This window comes from Hetaerina americana, unplaced genomic scaffold (assembly GCF_022747635.1).
Source record: "Hetaerina americana unplaced genomic scaffold, ioHetAmer1.1.p SCAF_2, whole genome shotgun sequence".
NCBI lineage: Eukaryota > Metazoa > Arthropoda > Insecta > Odonata > Calopterygidae > Hetaerina > Hetaerina americana.
In genome coordinates this window covers 37,951,263-37,971,116 of record NW_027286763.1, presented here as the reverse complement: position 1 = coordinate 37,971,116, position 19,854 = coordinate 37,951,263, and the positions used below count along the sequence as shown (strand labels likewise).

Below are 19,854 nucleotides of genomic sequence, written 5' to 3'. Positions count from 1 at the left end.
TTCTTGTGAGTATATGAGAAAGTGAGACACGCGGGAAATATTTATGTCACGACGTCATTGTATTATTTCCACCCTCAGCTTTTCGTCACAGTTAGGAATAGGAAACTAAGCATGGAAAGGTTTATCAAATTTAGATTGAAATTGGTATCGTTCACACCAAATGAAATATCGATGCAAGGCTTCTGGTTAGCTCACCAATAGGCGATGAGTACACTACAATTTGATATTGACGTCGTATTAATAACGCATGAAATCCGTTGAAATGACTTTGCATGTGCAAATTCAATACATATTAACCGTTTAAATCAGACTAAGAATATTCATGTTACAATATTTACAAGATAAATTAACGGAAATACTGTAATACACGATAAACATCCGTAATTATAAATAACTGGTTAAAATAGTGGATGAACTTCATTATAACATTGCTTTTATCATATATAACCTCAATAGAATAAAATAATGTATGCCTTCGACAACTAAGGCTTAAAATAAAGTGGCTACATTAGCAGTAATATCTTACAGCTGCCGTACTCAAGGGTGTCACCTTTTGTGATGAAAACTCGTATATCAACCAGTAATTGTGAAATTTTACACATTGTTATTTAGTAATACAACACGGGTCTACGCATAGATACATAATGCCTTATTATTTTGAATTAAAATATTATTTTTCCTGGATAAAATAACAATTTTTGCACTTAAAATTAAGCATTATATTAAAAAGTTGGAATATTCTAACAAAGCTACTAATACTTTTACGACAACGGTACTACTAGGTACTTAAATTCCTATTAAAAATCAATCTTTTACTCTATTTAATCGCGGATCTACATGCACTGTGATCAGAAAAATAAATTGTTGACCTTAATTGACTATTGTCGCCATATTAACGAGGACATACATACCCTGTGTCATTTATTTGTAATGTAAATGTAAATAGAATAGGTGACATACATTACACTCACGCTAAAAATTCAGGAATATTTTAAGATTGGCGCACAGAGCTTGGAGTACATTTTATTACTATAATTCCCAATACATAATATTCAAGACCTCATTCTACGAGCAAAACGAGGACTAAAAATTGGAAATCGCATTTTCATACAATTCTTTTAGTATGACGCGCCCCTCACGGGCCCTCTCTTCGATACGAGAAATCCCCGAGTTCACTGAGGGAGTGATTGGATAATGGAGGGAGGGGAGGGGGTATAGGAATTAGAGGTCGCAGATACAGCCTCGGGGACCGCGAGGGAGCGAGTGCCGTTATCATCCCTTTTGACGCTGTATTGGCATTTACATAATCCCTTCCTCCCCGTCCCCTTTCGAACGTACGTCGCGCTCATTACCCCGGCGGATCCCGCGGATGAATGGGTGGCGAGGCATTAATCAGGGGCGTAGGGTGGGGGGGAAGCTCTGCTGAGTTGTGGGAGGAGGGCAACAAATGCGAGTGAATGCGAGGGAGGAGGGGGGATTGAAAGTCGGCGGGAAGTTAGAAGGGGCGGGGCTGGGAGATCATTCCAGGCTCCAAATGCCCTCCTCGCGGACGTGTGTACTCACTCGGCTGGCTTGTTTGGCTTCCAGAGGCCAATCGACCCAATCAATCGGGCCTTCCGATTGGATGAGCCGAAGCGTCATTGGCCGCAAGACCTCGTCTATTATTTGCCGAGCGGGCGATACTCGCTGCGATAGCCCCGTTGTGGAGGAGGCTAGCAGTGGGGGATCCCGGTGTTGGAATCTCTTCCCGTGGCTGTGTGCGAAGTAGACGGACGGAATAGTTGACTTACGAAGGCGCCTCATGGGGACTGTTTGCATTTCCTCAATTTATCGGGATGAAGGATTTGAAACATGAATTATAGGAATAGCAGGCCAAAGGAGAATATATGTAAACCTTAGAAACCTGGTGCTGGAAGTGAATGATGGGTATACAATTTACAGATGCAATGGGACAAGAGGAAGCATGTAGAACAGAAGCAATGGTAAGGTAGTGAAAAGACTATGGTTACAGAAAATGAAAGGTCGAATAGTTCGCATTGTCCCACAATGAATTTATCGGAAACAACAAAATAAGAGGACGAACAAGGGCGATATAAAGGAATCGCGGAAATAAAAATGTAAATCAATGAGTACTAGGATTGAATAGAAATATCACTGCAGTGAGTCAATCTTTGAAATGAAGAAATAATGGTTTAATTTCAAAGCCGGCTTTTAGAAAGGTGTGCCCTCTAGTAATGGGACTGCTAGTTGGAGGGCTGAAAAAGTGAAAATGGGATGAATTGGTTACTATAGATAAATGCCAACAGCCAATCACCAAACAAAAACGTTGTAGGCATAGAATTGTGAAAATGCGTTTTTTAAGACCATGTAAATTTGCTTCTCTCTTTTAGTCGGAGAAACAGTTGGCCTCTCTTCAGGGGGATTTCTTACTCGATGCAGGAGGTTCTGAGTTAACAGGAATAAGAGGTCTGCTCAAAAAGACGGGACTTGGCCATAGAGCACGAGATTTCGCACCCATCGAGTTTGAGTAAACAGTACCACATAGGGACGACGTCCAAAGAAACAACGTCTCTTGCCACGTGCTGTTTCTATCAGTTAAGAGGTCGAAAGCGGTCGAAATTATACAGGCATTTCTCCGCTAAGTGAAGATGATCTTATCGAGCAACGTGTTTTTATGTATATAGTTTTTCCTTATTGATAAGATTGGCAACATTTTAATCGTAACGTAAGCATTGCTTTAGCAGGCCTATGAGGAGAATTTTACAGTCGTTCGGTGTTTCACGTGTAGTCTAATCGATTAGGGCAGAATATTCATTGGTGTAATTCAGGACGACTACAAATGCCAATAAGTGATGGAAACATCGATGCCTCGTTGTGTCACTCGTAAAAAATCACCGCTTGACTTAGTGAGAGGTTCCGGAAAAAAGGAGGCGACGGCGTTGAGCCCTATCACAAGCATTTGACCGACAAAAATATCATCCATCGCGTCACTGCAAAAGTAAAACCATGTCTGTTGCCCGACGAACAGAAAGAGAACTCCATCATTGTCAACCAAAATCTGCTTGAGTATGCCAAAACTGCTAAAATCTTAATGAAAATCATCATCAAAGGAGATGGAACTTGAATTAATACCTACAACGTGAAAAATCAAGGCACAACCTTCGTAGTGAAATGGGGAAATGTCGTCCCGACTGAAAAAATACGCTTGAGCCGGTCAAATTTGAAGTTGACGCTGATAGATGTTATTTATCGAGGAGTAGCCCATCATGAATTTGCACCACAAAATCTGACTGCTAACAAAGAGTTATACGTACAATGTTTGGGGTATTTGAGTTAAGATGCGCACCAGTAGAGGCTCCAGATGTGGGAAAGCAAGACCTTGATTACGACAACGCATCGAGTCACTCTTTTCAGCTGATTGGCCAATTTTTGGCCACTACACTGATCGTATTCCCTACCCTTTGTACTCACCAGGATTGTTGCCCGCAGATTTTTTTCTATTCCCAAAATTAAAAACCGCCCAGAGGGGAGGTTGTCTTCAGAGTTAATACGAGATTTAAAAGAACTCGTTGAGGCGGTTACGCTCAATCTCAGTAAACGAGTTCTAAGGAGTATGCCAAAAGTGGAAGAAATAATTACAGGTAAACTGGTTCGTAAGGGGGAGGTACTTTCCAGGGTGTACACATGCATAATGTTGAAATTATAGTAATAGAACTTGGTTGAAAGCATTTTGGTATTATTTTGAACACACCTCGCATTAAGAGCAAATCTTGTTAACATGTACATATATTCACATTTGATAACACTTTCTGAACTATTCTAAGTTAATGTCGCCTTTGTAAGCTGCTCTAAGCTGCGAGTTGAGCTAAACTCGTAGCTTAGAGCTACTTACATAGCTCATAATATCGTTCTGACCGATTTATCGAATTTTTTCTCAGAAATTAAAATATAAAACCAATTATGCGATTGATAACAGTAGTTTTTCATATTGAAATCCTTATAAAAACGCAAATTTATTCATCATAATATGTTATGCTGCAACTGAGGATTCCTATGCAAAATCGAAGGAAATCAAATTATTATTGTACCTCGTTTCAATTCTATCTTTGAAATTTATTAGAGTATTCTGGTAATGAACTTGCATCCCTCAACAAAAATGTAAATATTCGAACACTCGATGAAGCATTAGATATAAATTGAACAAAGGAAATTTATTCTATTCGGCCATTTGTAAAGTTCGGGGTTGTTTGAACGTAAATATGTAGGCTTTTAACTTATTGCTCCATGTTTACGAAGTCCCTATGAGTTGATTGAAGGGTAAGTCGATTAAAAAGTATCATAAAGAAGTTAATTCATCTATTAACCATTCTCCAAATATCTCAAAATCAGTTTCGGTTGTCATCATAATGTATTGAGAGTAAAAATAAGTGACTACGAAAAAGAATGAAAAAGCAGTATGCTATTTAAAGTATGTAATTGTCTACAGTATATTCGAGGAAAATGTTTTTGGTGGCATAAGATGCATAGAAAAGAGTAACAATCCAAATTAACTAATAATAGAAGCAGATCCTCTATTTGGTATGGTTAAAAACTTACTGAAAAAACTATCGTATTATTTTCTCAATCTCATATTGGGTTACAAATTTTACTAGTAGCTCGTCTCACATTCGTATAATACAAGTGAATTTTAGATACATTACTGATTATAAAGCTGTCCATTATAGTTATTCTCATAGTGTCTATTTAAAATTTGCAGTTTCTAACATTTCAGGATAAAGTTACGTGGACAATGGGCATATGGTGCTAAATCACCTTCTACGAGTGACTCTAGATGTGAAATTGTATGGCTTGTTACTTGCTGGATATTCCGTCATGCAGAAAAAAACACTGCAATTTCACAAATTAAATATTAATTTCTTCTCTCCGGTCACCTGATGATGATGTCACATAGAGTATACACCATAGCCGTGAAAGGAGAACATAAAAATTAAGTTGTGGAGTTGCAGTGTTTTTGTTTGTCTAAATACTCAAGAGGTGAATTTCACGTAACATATATGTCCTCTCATCTTTTCATTTATCCTCATCTAAAGTCGTTTTTTCTCATTTTCTCGTTCTTTGAAGACTTATCCTTGTTATTCGTACATTTGCTTTGTCAATGTAAACAATGTCAAAAATATGAACTAGATACTCTTTAAACTGTCCAGTTCCGTTTTGGAAATCAGCTCATTAATTATTAAGAAGAAATAATATTTTATTTCATAGCTCAGAAAAGCAAGAAAACGGTCCAACGGTGATTTCTAAGGCATCCAAATCGTGTACTAATCATCGTGTACAGAACGTGAATAAAAGTTAAAAAAAATAGCTACAGTAAACCTAATTTTGGGATGCTTGCAATGATTTTTCTTTAAGAGGTAAATACGGGCACTCTGGGACAGTTTATGGGAAAATAGATACTTTTATTCATTGGATTTGGAAAGAAATAATGAAGTGTGATGGTTTCGTTAGTGGAACAACAGAGCCACTGCAACATTACCTCAAAGTTAGAGGAGGAAGAAAAATGATTTATTTACCTGAATGGAATAAAAAACTAAGTGATTTTCACGAAATACATTCTTAATTTTTAAACTTAATCTAGCCACCACTCCATTTTTGAAGTTTTATCATAGGGCTTCGATCGCCCTCGCGATCTGGACTCCCTCCGTGCATGCGTGAGGCCTCAATATGTTGAGTCCGGTCGTATAAAATTCTCAGCGCGACTGCCGCCTCGGAATCCAAGTCCCGCTCCCCCAGCAACACACATCTGCCCATGGCCCTCGGCAATCGGGGCACCCTGGAGGGGGAGTGGGTGCGGGCTGAGGGTTGGGATCAGCTCGTGTGTGATTGTTCAATAAAGAAGCGCTCATCCCACACCCCGAGTGTTGAGCACGCAATAAGAACATATGAAATTTTCATTGAAGCCAGGGAGGAGGGAGGGGGGAAAGGCAGGAGGGATAACGCGGCCACCCATCACCCAGGGCGCACCAGAGATTCTCCTCGCGCGCGGCGTTCCCATCCGCACGTTGCTGCCGCTCTAAGCACTGCCCGTGTCCCCCGACCCTCACTCCGTAATAAGACGCCCAATATTGACATTTCCTCCGAACTCGCCGACGACGCTTTGCCCCCTTCATTCGTTTTACTCCCAACTCTCCCCCCTTCATTGAAACCGCACCCTCCACCCATATTCCCGACGGGGGTGAGAATCCCACTCGCCGAAGATCACCAAAGACAAATGAAGTGAGGCATCAGTTAATACTCTCTCGGAGCCAACGAAGTAGGAGGATCTTCTTTGTTCGCTGACGAGGCATCCTCATTATGGTGGGGAAGAATTTAGGAGAATAGGTGGTAGGTGGAGGATTGGGTACGCCGTGAAGAGGGCAAGGGATAGTGAGATGAGTAAACAAGTTTAATTTAGCCTAGGAAGAACTCTCATCCAACCCATATTAAGTTTTCAGTCACAGAAAATCGTATCATGTTCAGCGAAAAATTAATTGCTTTCCGATTATCATAAGAAGGTGGGTAATTTTGTAATTCCAACAAATAGTGTTAATTTTACGCTTCGTACAATGCAGTTTTCGGAAATAACACGACACTTTGGAAATATTGACACACTTAGGGAGTTTAAGAAAAATAAATAAAAGGAATATTTGTTTTTTCAATGCCATGAAACAATACTGTATTATATACCTGTATTAAGTGAAACAATGACATTTCTGTTTTAATCGAAGCAAGAATATGGGATATTGATATTTATTATTCATGATCTAAATTACAAGTCATATTTATTATAAAGTTAAGCCCGATTTTAAGCCGGCGTAATTATGAGCCACCCACATCATAAGGATTATGAAGATATTTTTACCTACAAAAAATATATCGTAATTTATAGACGCAAGTTGCAGTAGAGGCTAATCCAAGGAGTTGTTTGGGAAAGACGAGCAGATCAGAGGCTTGCATGGTTAGAGGGGTAGTATGGGAAAATCTTACGATACCACTCTCATAGTTTTAGTGACAATATTTCAGATTTAATATTTTCGAATATATTACAACTGGACTTCGTAGAATGACAAAAGTTTTTAACATTTTATACTCCTGCCTAAGTCCGCCCCGAAGTAAAGGATTCTTCGACTCTTTAGTGGCAATGCAGGGGGGATGTAGGGAAGGAGAAAATAAGGTTTTGGGGCGATAGGGAGAGCGAGAAGGGAGTGGTGATCGGGAAGGGAAAATTGCGATGGCATTGGGTAGACATGTTTTATCCGGGTGACGCCGGAGGGCTCTGAAGTCGTCGATTCCGGCTAGTAGGAAGGCCCAAAGCCACTCACTCGTTCGCGTTTCTCTCTTGTCAAGGCGAAGGGTTTCGGTTTTTTTCCCCATCTTGGCGAGCGAGAGGGAATGGGGCGGGCGGTAAATTGGGAAGAGGAAGGGAGGGGTGCAGTGAAGGCACTGGACGGGGGAGTGGAGGGGAAGAGGGTGGAGGTGGGCCCGTGTGAAGAGGGGGAGGGCTGCTTTCGACTGCAAAAGGGGAGAGATGCGTGCAGAGGGAGTCGGGGTGTGGGGATGGGGAGGACGTTTTGGGAAGTGGGAGACATGGTCGGGGAATGTCGGGAAGGAAGCGAACGCCAGCGTGAGTGTGTATGTATGTGTGGTTCGTGCGCTTGTGTGAGTGCTTGGATGGGTTTGGGAGGGAATGAAAGGGGGGGGGGTCGAGTTAAGGCGATAAGGGGGGATTGTAGGGTGGGTTTGCCGAGGGAATGAGGCTGATGGATTGATTGACTCTTCTTGCCGTCGGGGAGAGCGGTGGTGCGTTTTGGGATGGGCGGGGAAGGAAGGAGGGAAATGTATGGAAAAAGAAACTTTGATTGAACTAACGAATAAATCGGTGAAATCAATCTATAGTACGAGCTGATACTGTACAAGCCATGGAAACGTTAAAAATATCTATTCGCACAAATACATATGAAAATAAAGCGTTTCATGTTACGCCAGAATAATATCCCGTTTATACAGGGACGTTTCAAGATATCTACGAGGCGTTGAAAATGAGGCTGTATGTTGTATAGGTATACCTTTCGATTGATGAGCCACTTAAAATAAACAATTTGATTGATTAAAATACTAAAATTGAGGTTTATGGGCCCTGTAAAATCCAAAACAATGTTAAAATATTTATTATTCTAATATTTAATGAATAAATGTGGAATTGCTGTAACTACGTTGACTTTCTTAATCTTCAAGTCTTAAAATTATAACTCCATGTTTACAAATATGGGTAACCAGTCGATTATATACCTCTAGAATTTCACGTCAATCGAAATGACAGTCACGTAAATTAATAGTGTATTTGATCTTCAGTTTTTTCCCAGTTACATTACATGAAAACTTGTTAGCGGGGATAGAAAGTGAGTATGGAAATAAACGGATTCTGGTGGAGGGATAGGAGAGCAGAATTGAGTGATCAATACTCGAGGGCCGTTATATATGACCCAATGGGATTCACAACAGCTACACCATAGCATCAACTTAACAAGATAAACTCATTTCAAAATAGAACTGAAAAACGTATCCATCTATCTCTGTATATCATGTGACAACATCGTATTATATCTCATTCACGAATCGCATCACGTTACACGCAGTCAAAAATGGTTGCATTACTAAACCTGAATTACGAAATGACATCATCTGTGGTTGCACGGGGGAGGGTCGCTGGGCGGTGGCGGACGGTCGGGGTTGGTGCCGCTCCGTGCAGTGAGGGTGGACGTGTGTTTTCGGGGTGTGGCCCGTGCTTGCGTGTGTGCTGGTTCGCGTCGGGGTGTGATGGTCCTTGTGGGGAGGGAATGTTTGGGGGCTCATGGGGGGTGGGGGATGACGGAGGAAAGGGGAGAGGTACGACTCGGTCGCATGAAATTTTTAACGCTCGGGTAGTAGTTGAAATTCGGAATTCATTGGGGATGAGAGAGAGCTTTCCCTCCGCTTGCGGTGTGATGGGATCTTTGTGACGCAGTCGTTGACGCGAGGGGAGAGGGGAAGTGGAAGTACGGGGAGGGGGGATGCGGAGGAGAAGGGGCGCCTTCATCTGCAGTGGTTCTAGTTCTCCCTACACCTTCCTGTTTCCACCGCTTCCATATCTCTTAAAAGCCACGAAGGAAACGGAGTGAACGAAATGGGAATTCTAATTTCCATCTCGGAGCCAATTGAAGCATCTCAGTTGCTCAAATGGTTTAAGTGGCTGCTGAAATCTCAGGTTTTTTTGGAATTTAGTCTTTCGAAAAGCTTTAGTCAAGATACGGTGACCTATCGTAATCTAATTCGAGCTTTGATCTCGCAAAAATACAATTTATTTGTTTAGATTTATTTACATTCCTGTGAGTTGTTACATGCACGGTATTTGAAATGGATCTTTATTTTCATATACATAATATGGCCCGAGTTTATCGCCCCATGGTCTACCTTTGGTGCCTGACAACTCATTGAAAATAGCAAAAAGGAGGGCCAATACGTCATATAGAATAAACTTTCTTTCCTTCCCAAGCCTTCGGTGATTTTGCTGAACCATTATGACAGAGAAGATATAGATTTTTTAATTTCTGATAAGTATTATAAATGTTTACATTTCTTTACAAGAATTTTTCAATTAGTTGAAAAATGATCACTTCCGAATTGGTTCTAAGTGATGAAGTACCGTTTTTGAGAACCGTAAAAAAATATTTTACAAAATCACCCTTAATATTTGTCATACTTAAGAATAATGCAACATCAGAAAAGGTTTAAACGTGTTTCAAATTAAAACCATTTCCGCCATTTATCAGAGTTAGACATAAATGATTGGCAAATAAATAACAAACCAGATAAGTAAGGTTGAAATAAAATGACTCAAGATCACCCTAATAGAATAATTGGCAATATTTATAAAAACGGAAATAGGTTCAATGAGGAAAGTGTGCATTCTTATTCGTAAAATTAAGAAAATGTATTGATTTTTGGTAATAATGAATCAAAACTTTTCTTCGCCCTTTAACAAAATTCAGCTTATAATCGACTTGAGTAAACATCTAGTATTCTTGTTGGATTGATAGACCAAAGAAAAACAACCTTATTTTGTTACCTCAATGCAATAGGAGACGAAAAAGAGGGAATTGAAAGTGAGGCTTGGAGTTTTGGAGAACGTAGGAAGGGAAGGAGGAAAAAAAACTCAACGAATCCACGGAGTACATCCCCGCATGGCGAGAGACCCTTTCTTCGCCGCATGGCCCTCAGCCGCACACCCCCCACTCCTCTCTCGCCCTTTCTTCTCCAGTGGTGGAACTGAGTAGGGGTTGGACGGTGAATGGCTGAGATCAGCGAAATGACCACCCAGCCACCACAATCGCACGCTTCGATCTATCGAGGTGAAAGAGGGAGCTGCCCCACTCCAAATATAAGGAGTCACTACTCCAACCGGCCATTTCTTCTCTTCTCCCCGCCCCGAACTCCTTCCCTCCATGCACCTTCTCCTCATTGTGTGCCACCATCCTTTCCTCTCGCACCTCACCCCTCCTCCTCCATCTCCACCCCCTCATCCGTGCCCTTCCACGGCGACTCCCCCGCCTTTTGCACTCTCCACTTGCCAGCGATCACTCTCCCCCTCCCCAAACTCCACCCAGCCTCCCCTTCCGGGCGAAGGAGCCGGCGGAAGGACTCATTCATCCAAACTGGCCGTGCACCATTATTTCCAGTACTCATTCATCGCCGCAGTATTTCATGAGTGAGGAAACCAGTCGTCTGAAATGCCCGGAAGTTATGGATAAATATGAACTGCCCATTGTGGATTGTGTACCAGCTTACCGTTGTGGGGGATACGACTCAATTTTTCTACGATACCTTTGACCCACGTTTCTTACTCTCATGAGTCTTGTAAATGGTGAAATAATTCAACATTCTAAGATACCCCAGTCTCTTGTTAGCAATTCTATTGAATACCAAAACTCAAGTGCCAAATAAAATCTTTTTGATTTGTATAAAATAAGTGATATTAATTGTATTCGGTAAATGATTGGTAGCTAAGATTTCACCTTTTAGCGGAGACATTTAGAAAAGAGCAATGTCAAAACAAAACAAAGTCCGTTAACAGGTTTAGATAACCTACGATTCTGAAGGTGAATTATAAAAAGACGGGTGCGTCGGAGGAATGTTGTTTTTGTGTGGATCATTCACTCTTCCTTTTCCCCGTACGGTGAAGTGCAAATAACCTAAGCTAAAGAAATCATGTTAAATCCAAGCCCACCGTTTTTAATTGAGTAATAATTCAACCAGTGCGTCATGACGTAGGTAAAAAAAAACTTGAAACGATTATTTTTCCCTAACTTTTAAGAATGAATTTTATTTTTGTCAAGTGAGTTTAATTCTTGTAAATCGGACACTACCTTCCCAAAGTGACGAATCCATTGAACTATTCTGCGCATTTAACACTGATGTATCTGAATGTATATAATTTCAGCGTATTTCAGAAGGTGCGTGGTTCAAACTAATTTGGAATGCTGCGTGGGCGAAAGAAATTCTCCAACGCGATCTCAAAATTTTTCGGCGTGAATCCCCTCGTCAGAAACTTTCAGGCTTGACTGCTTTCCATTATTATCTTCCGGCTGAAAGAGTCTTTCCTATTAACGTTTCAGGCATAAAACACACACTTTGAGAGCCCTTGCGAACCCACATTTCGGCGTTTGATCTTCCAGGGACTCGATGAGAGGGGCATGCATTCAGGTTTTCGATCATCGACATGGAATCTTCACACGAACGGGGGGCAGCTCCCTACCCCACAAGACATCGAGGTTTCACTTACAAAATCCACCCTCTTGCCCTCCCTGAGCCATTCCTCGCACTCCTCCTCCCCCGGCAATCAACCACCACACCCCAGTCCTACTTCCTTGCAGGCGTCTGCCTCTCGTAATTGGCCTCACACGCCCTTCCTATCGGACGCCGAGCCAACCCGGGCCGCGTCTCACACTCTCCATCCCACCCTCCCTCGGAACCTGCACCTCGTCAACCGGTGCAAGACAGTCCCGGGAAGCGGAAAATACCCCACCGAAGAAAGTCGTTGCGCTCACGTGGGGTGGGTGGTGGTTGGGGGGGTGGAGAGTTAGGGGGTTGTTTCGAGGAAGGGCCTGTTGTGAGGAGGGGGGAAACAATGGCTGCGGATCGGATCGCTTCTCGCGTTTTCATCGCACCTGAGAGGATGTCGCGTCGGCGGAAGGGGAAGTGCCGCCCCAACCAGCCGACAACAATTCCACCCCATAATCCCCGCCCCCTCGTTCCCCTCAACCCCCCACACTAACGTTCCAAGTCGCCCCCCCCCCTTCCCGAAACAACATCCTTCCTCCCTCGCGTTCCCAAAGACTCCTTCCGCCGCTTTTCCGTTCTCAACTCCCATCCGTTCGCCAGGGGTGTCTTTGCAGCGGGCGAGCCTATTCTTCCCCTCCCCCCCCACGACCAGACAAAATGTTCATTCGACTCACATGAATGGCTCGCATTCGCAGCCTCCCATGTTATTTTTGATCAAACCCTTTCGGAATGATGAAAATTTAGCGGGATAGCGATGAGAGGAACTAAAGGATCGGCGAACAGATGAGGGTTCGCGATGAGGAAATGAATTATGATTAGTACGAGATAGCCAGATAAGAAAAATACGAAATAATACAATATTTATGTAGTCGAGCACATTAAAATCAGCTTAAGACTTTTCCTTGAGGTATTGTAACGGAAGGGGTTAAGGATGTGCATTAGCTTTCAAAGACCAAGCAAAGCTTACTCCAACTTTTAGACCTTATGGAGTTGACAAAATGCATTAGGTTTTTTACTCACCTACTGCTGAAATCGTTAAAAGGTAGAAACTACTCGATAAGACGTGTATCAAACGTGTATCATAAAATCCAATGTACGCACTAAAAGGCCTTTCAATTCTACGCACTGATTAGGCGTAATAGAATGGTGATCATCAGCACAGGTTATCAATTCTAGGATTCACTAGTGCCGTTTACCAATATCCTGTCGATCATTTCTTCATAATTTCGTAGCAATGACATTTGCCGTTACCGCTTCACAAAATTCATTTTTTTCCTAAATCGTGTTTCCCTTGATATTATCTTATCCTGCGATCTTCAATATGTGACTCGGAAGGTGCTCATTTAGTATTAATCGCAGTCAGTTACTTCCATAGACTTCTCTCCTCGGCCAAATACTCGAGGGATGACTTAATTAATCACTCACTCCGAGCATTCTTCTGAAACACCGGTATTCCCTCAAGGCTTTTAATCTTACTCCTCTATCTTGAATGCCATCCAAGTCGAAAGACATCAAAATTAAATTTTGAAAGAAGGGAATTTTTATGGAATAATTTATAGGACTAGTGCTACTTAAAGTAGATACGTTTTTAATGATTGAAGGCATTAATATGAATTATTGCGATCGCATCTTCTTGAAACTTTCATCGGAAATAAATACCTCTACACTCTAGGTAGGATAAAGAATCCTACAATTATTCTACAACTATTGAAAGAGAAATTGGTTTAGTTATTTAATCTAAAATTCAAGATAAATGACGCATGCTATCAATGGAAAGATGCTATTTGTCTGCCCGCGATATTAGTCAATGGAATTCAATAAGTCAGTAAGGCTGAACAGGATTACCCCAAAGATCTGTCATTGCGGCAGTGGACGGACGGAACCTTATTTCTTTAACCCAACGATAGTCTACTTGTCCTTGTGTATAATGGTCACTACTGATGAAAATAGAATAAATCTGCGTGAGTACCTCATCCATGCAATATTTAATGCATGAAATCAATCCTTTAATGATTAATTGGAAATGAGCTAGAAAGCTATTTCAATAAGGATGCGTAGTGTTCAGCGAGGTTGGTAACTTAGTAATAGGATTCCTTGGGTTTTATTTATATCTTTCCCTTTATTTACCATTTTCAACACTAACATGATGTGATATAAATTCAAACATGACATGACAAATATCTATTCCAAGTTTTTTCTTTTTTTCAAACTCATTCCTACAGTCGTAATATAATTTTTTCGAATTAAATATAATAATTGTCTATTCCGCCTCATTCCGATTCATTGTTACGAACTCATTATTCCTTTCTTAAGTTTGGCCCTTCCTAATTAACTTATTCACTTATTCTAACGATCGATCATTTCTCATGACCCTGCGTGCTGACACCCGCCTGATCCCGCGATATACCACTCTCTATTTCAACAACTTTTCCATGCTCAAACAACACTAAAAGTTGGTACGATATAAATGGATTCAACGATGTTTAGCTAAATGAATCATGGAAAGGAATGTTGGTTTTATACTACAAGGTGTTTTGCTTAATAAAAAAGGAAGTTATGTTGCCACACCCTGTATATTTACCATTAGAAAAGGGAGCTAACGGAGCCGAAGGACAGTAATTTCAACTTAGTTCGTTTATTCAACCAAAGACAAATTCCATACGTTCGGTTAGTTTGGCAGTTATATTGTCACGTCTGAATAGCGTTCTTCAATGAATTGCCATTCAGTTAAATTCAGTTTCCGAATGTTTGCGAGGGTCCAGCGAAACCTACTCTCCATATCGAACTTCCCCGCGACCAACAAGAACTGCAACCAACAAATTCGAATTTTTGTAGACAAGGAAATTACGACTAAGAGTTGGCGTAGTTCACCAACTAATCACAGATGTTAATAATTCGAACTAAACGATATACAGCGAATTTTTCCTTCTTGACTTCTTCTTTTATTACTGTCACCACTATTCAATATAAGGAACCACAAAACATCAAAAGGTTGGAAGAGTTACCATCTGATTATTATCATCAACTGAAGTTAGTCAAAGTAAGAGAGTCATGCTGACAACCTCGCTTTGCAGAATCCTAAAACATTTCTGCACTGGTTCTAAGATTAGCTGAACTAAGGTTCTCCATTTCGATTATTAACGGTGCCACATTAAGATCAATGTTGCTGTTGACATGTAAAAGGGTCTGAGTACTACCGGCTGTCGTCTAATCTCCGGGAAATCCTCTTATTCCTCTGAAAAGTGAGGTTCCTATTAAATTTCCATTCTTGCTCCATTCTTCTGATATAACCGTAGAAGGTCATTTGTCTATTCATCATCGCGGTTTAGGTCTTCTCAATTTTTTTATAAAATTCTCACTTTGGTTTCGTGGGAATGTTAACTCGTTTATGTTACTTGTCGGTCCGAGGACCTTCCTGAAAAATATTCTTCCTTTTTTTTCTATTTTCGAGATTCTCTTCCTGGCTATTCTCTAAAATTCATAAGTTTAGACATTCCGGTTTTAATTACGAACTATTATGCTTGAATTAGGCTTAATGTGTTAGGGATTTGAATTTCTATGTTTTATGGCATTCTTAATGTTATCTCCATCTTTATCACCCTTTCTTCGGTTGCTGACTTATCGTTGATGTTAGAGACAGGAATGTCACCTCTCTATTTGAAATTCTGAACTCATTTGCGTCACCCTACTAATTTCCAATCACCAGATTGAGCCTTTGGCATCTACGTTCATGCGCCACATGTTTTAAAAAGGTAGGATATTGCCACGAGGAAATATTTGATGAGATTAAGTACCGCAGTTAACGTTCCTTTCTGATTCATAGCTTCTTATAAAATCGGCCGGGATAGCGTCATAGTTTGAATATTGATGACTCTTCGATAAAATAATATTGTCAAAAATGCTAGCTTTCCTTAATGAAAAACTATAAATTAATTGCCGATCAAGAATTTCTCAAAACTCAAACTCATGATGTTGATGATGGCATTATTCAGATTAAAACCTCCGGACTGAAATAAATGTTGTGCGGAAATAATGGGTTGATATTAGTTTAGATATGGGAAACTAGCACTACCTTTAGTACTATACGATTTTGCACGTAATGCAGGTTTTCACTGTTACTGATGGGTAAATCGTAAAATTTTGTATTTTAATAAAAATTCAGTTAGTAGCTCATTCTGACAATTGAAACGGATATTGATTACTACATCTAAATGGAATGGTCATGCATTTGTTTACGAAGGGGATAGTGGAATATAGGGCGGAATAAAAAGTATTGCGAACATATTTCCGTAAGAATTAGTTTGGACCTATCTGATTTGCCCTTTGAGTAGAGGACAAAAGATGTCAAAATTGGCCGAGAAACCGAATTTTCACTCGAAGCGGAAAGTAGTAGGATAAAGGCCAGAGCTGGTGGAAACTTACTGCCACAGCGGTCGGTGTGTTCGGCACTCGCTGCCATCGATGAGTTTTCTGAACTTGGGCACTCACGGGCGAATGCCGCCCGTCTGTGCCGGGCACACCGCGCTCGAAGATACTCTTCCCCGCGCCTCCGACAGCGAAGACCCGGAGGGCGGAAGAGGCCGCGCTCCCGCTTGAGGCAAGGGTGTCTGCCCGGGAATCAAGCTCTCGTGCCCCGCCTCTTGCCCCTGTGAGACCCACACACGCCTAGAACATGTGACCGGAAATGGGCTCGCGAGGCAACGAGGGACCTTTTGGCCTGCCAGCCAGCTGAGCGCGGAGTGGATCGCGGAACAAGATTCAATCGGCTTAGTGACGGTGTCGAAGAGGAAGGGTGTAAGGTTTCGGGCGACTTAATGATTGACTCATTTAGAAATCGTAGCTTAAACATCAATTATTTGTTATTCTTAGATGTAACGAATAATGTCGGTTAACTTGCGACTGATTCTACTCTACCGATTCCTAGAGTGCGCTTCTGTATAATTTTTTCTAAAGTGAAATCCGTAAATCTTTTTGCAAACAAGACTAACCTGACAAATGTTCAGTATCACCTCAACTTGAGGTACAAAAATGGAGTTAAAAAATTGTCATCAAAGCAGCACCTCGCAATATCATTCTTGAAAATCTTACTCGGAGGAAATTCACTCGGAGGAAAGGACACAGTGTTCCGAAAGTAAAGCGGATAAGACCTTTAATTTCATCGAGGTAGTTTTATTAGTGCACTTAAAATGAAATTAATTTTGTTTTATTTGTTATCAGAAGAGATGAGCTAAGATATGAATTAAAATGGTCTCTGATGCACTTCAATTGCATTGCGAAAGTAATCCATCGTGATATTTAGTCATGCTCAAAAAATCCACATTTAGCCATTTTGATAAGTTCCTGGAATATATTCAATTTCCTAAAATAATTCTATGTGATTCAGACAGGAAAATACATAACTACTAGCCTTACTATTAAACGGAGAAAACGTCAACACAGAATTATTCCATCGGATTAGGTCGCATTTTACAAAACTAAAATTAATGTTTTTCCATTCTTCTGTTTCCTTTATTAATTTAAGTAAGTTTGGCTACTTCCACTTCACTACACGCTCTGACAAGTAAAAACAAATTTTTTATACCTTAAAGATAACCGCCATTTAATGAATTACAAAAATTTGAGGTGTGTGGGTGAGTCAGAGAATTTCGGCCAATGAGTTTAACTATCTTAACCAGGAAATTAAGCTCTTGAAAATCAGATATTTAACCATCAGTTTTATTTTACCATTTTCTCAAAATAACATGTTCTAAAAATATTCACTATATTCAATACTTAACTAAATTTATTTAAAGTTTAAATATTTATTTGACACTACATTAATTAGTACTGCGAATAGTGACTCACACTGCTTATTTCGAAGGGTGATGGATGGTTCATGGTGGTGGGTGAAAGGGGCTTTCGCTCAAATGCGAAGGTATGTTGCTCACCTGTGCCGCCTCTTCTTCTTTTTCTTCTTGTTGAAACCACCGAGACCGTCGGGCGTGAAGTCCTTACCGGCATCGAGGTGTCCGAGCCCTGTCGGGAAAGAGCGGCAACTTGAGTACAAGGCGGCTGTCAGTCCATCTAAAATCAAAAGGATCCTTCAACTAAGCATTCGGCCATGTGTTAGGATAGAGGATAAAATGGAAGATAAAAAATTCAAGTGTACAATGGACGTTTTTTAGAGATAGCCATTAAGTAGTGACTTTTACTTTAAATAAATTGGCTGAACCTTCCACATATAGTTCGTGTAAACTTTAAGATAGATATTTGTTTCAGGAGGGCATTGAAAGAATATCCCCCATTTTTTCCTCAGTTAATGTACTTTAAATTAAGCAGAAATTATACAATTTAAAAGTATTTTAATATATAAACCAAGTTGTTCATTAGTTTGATTTTTTGAGTTATTTAGGACTTGATAATCTACAATGGTGTAATATACATTCGGTTTAACTTGCAAGCACGTGATACTTTTACTCTAACATAGGGTTATTGGTATCTGAAATGTTTATGTACTCTAAACCATGCTTTATTTTTACTTCAGCTATTCAAAGAAATTTAAAATTAATATAAATACAAATTTCATTTATATACACGAAACAAAATACAAACCTAAGTGGAAAGGAAAGAGTAATTTTCGCTCACCAGAAGTTTCTGGTTGGGTTTTAAGTATTAAATACCTAAGATCAAATTTTATTTTTAGAAAAATGAGTCATTTTACTATTTGTATTGAGCAATAAATCACCTTTGACAGCCCTCAATTTACATCTACTCGTATATCATAAGTGTGGGTAAGATCATTTGTAAAAGCGGCAACAATTATTTCATAATTAAAGCAATATATATCTCGAAATAATCAATGTTTAAAGCTACAAATTCATCCACAGACATCACATCATATCGTTCTAACTGCGAGGTAAATGAGTCCACGCAGAATTTGTAATGTAGAAAAAAACTTATAATTTTGCCGTAGGTTTTGAAAAGACCCTGAACACTATCTTTGAGCTAGTCTTTGAGTTATTATGCACATCATAGGCAATGTTGTATAGCACTCTTTTGTCTTTCACTCTTTCTACATCTTTATATCCATTCGCATAATTGTGTCTATTTAGAGTCCAAGAATAACTCTTGAATAAATTCAATAATCCTCATTCCCCCAACCCATCTACCTGACTTTCTTCCTCCTACGTCCAAAATCTTACTCAACATTCATATATTTTACTCCATTCTAATTTTACCCGACAACTTCTCTTTTCCAAGCATAGTGTCATTTTATATTAGTTATATTATTCATTAGAAATGAGGTGATTTCAAGTTCTTGGCTTTTAAAACATAACAATTTTCTTTCTCTACTCAGTTATCATTGCCATCTTATGTTAACTTCAAAAAGACAATTCTTTTTCTAACTATGCTTGCCTATTTTGTTCGTAACTTGGCATAAATCAACGAAATCTTCCACTGACTGCATATAAGACCCACTGACTTGATATTTAAATTGCTTTATTTATTGATAATATTATTATTTGCCCATTTTTTTGATTTACCATTTTTTTTGATTAACCAACATATTGCATAACTCAATGATCATGTAATATGATGATCAATGACTAATATTTTGATTGCCTGAATAACTTTTTTTGTGCTAATCGGTGGTCTATTCGCTCATTTGGACCTAAATGGCCTTTTCTTTATCTTCAAAATTCTCATGGCCGAACAAACACAGCTTGCACAGTATCTACATGTCCGAGGCAGAACTTGAACCTGCCACCTTAAGGTTATAAGACTGGCTTCTTACCCACCTAATAAATCCAGCCAGCTTATGTTTTATGATATGATACTCTGTCATAACCTACTCCCTGCATGGTACTCTCAATTCTAATCCAATCGCTTTCCAAAACTCTCTCCCAAATTCACGTGTTAAAAAGGAAATTTTAATTGCAGAAAATTTGCACGATCAATATACCTAATATTGCCCACAACTTTTTCCCCGCCCCAATGCTTGCTTCTGATGTCTGATGAACG

The 19,854-nt window shown here is 39.9% G+C and overlaps 1 protein-coding gene across 4 annotated transcripts in view; it reads right to left on the bottom strand.

The window, feature by feature from the left end:
• LOC139687970 (homeobox protein unc-4 homolog) overlaps positions 1 to 19,854 on the bottom strand; it is a 401,108-nt gene that overhangs the window by 150,364 nt on the left and 230,890 nt on the right. The window contains exon 3 of one of the 4 annotated variants that reach the window (XM_071585352.1): positions 17,781 to 17,916. In XM_071585352.1, the coding sequence (XP_071441453.1) occupies positions 17,781 to 17,916 (136 nt within the window). The remainder of the gene's footprint in view (positions 1 to 17,780; positions 17,917 to 19,854) is intronic. The other 3 variants (XM_071585351.1, XM_071585354.1, XM_071585353.1) reach the window with 3 other exon arrangements.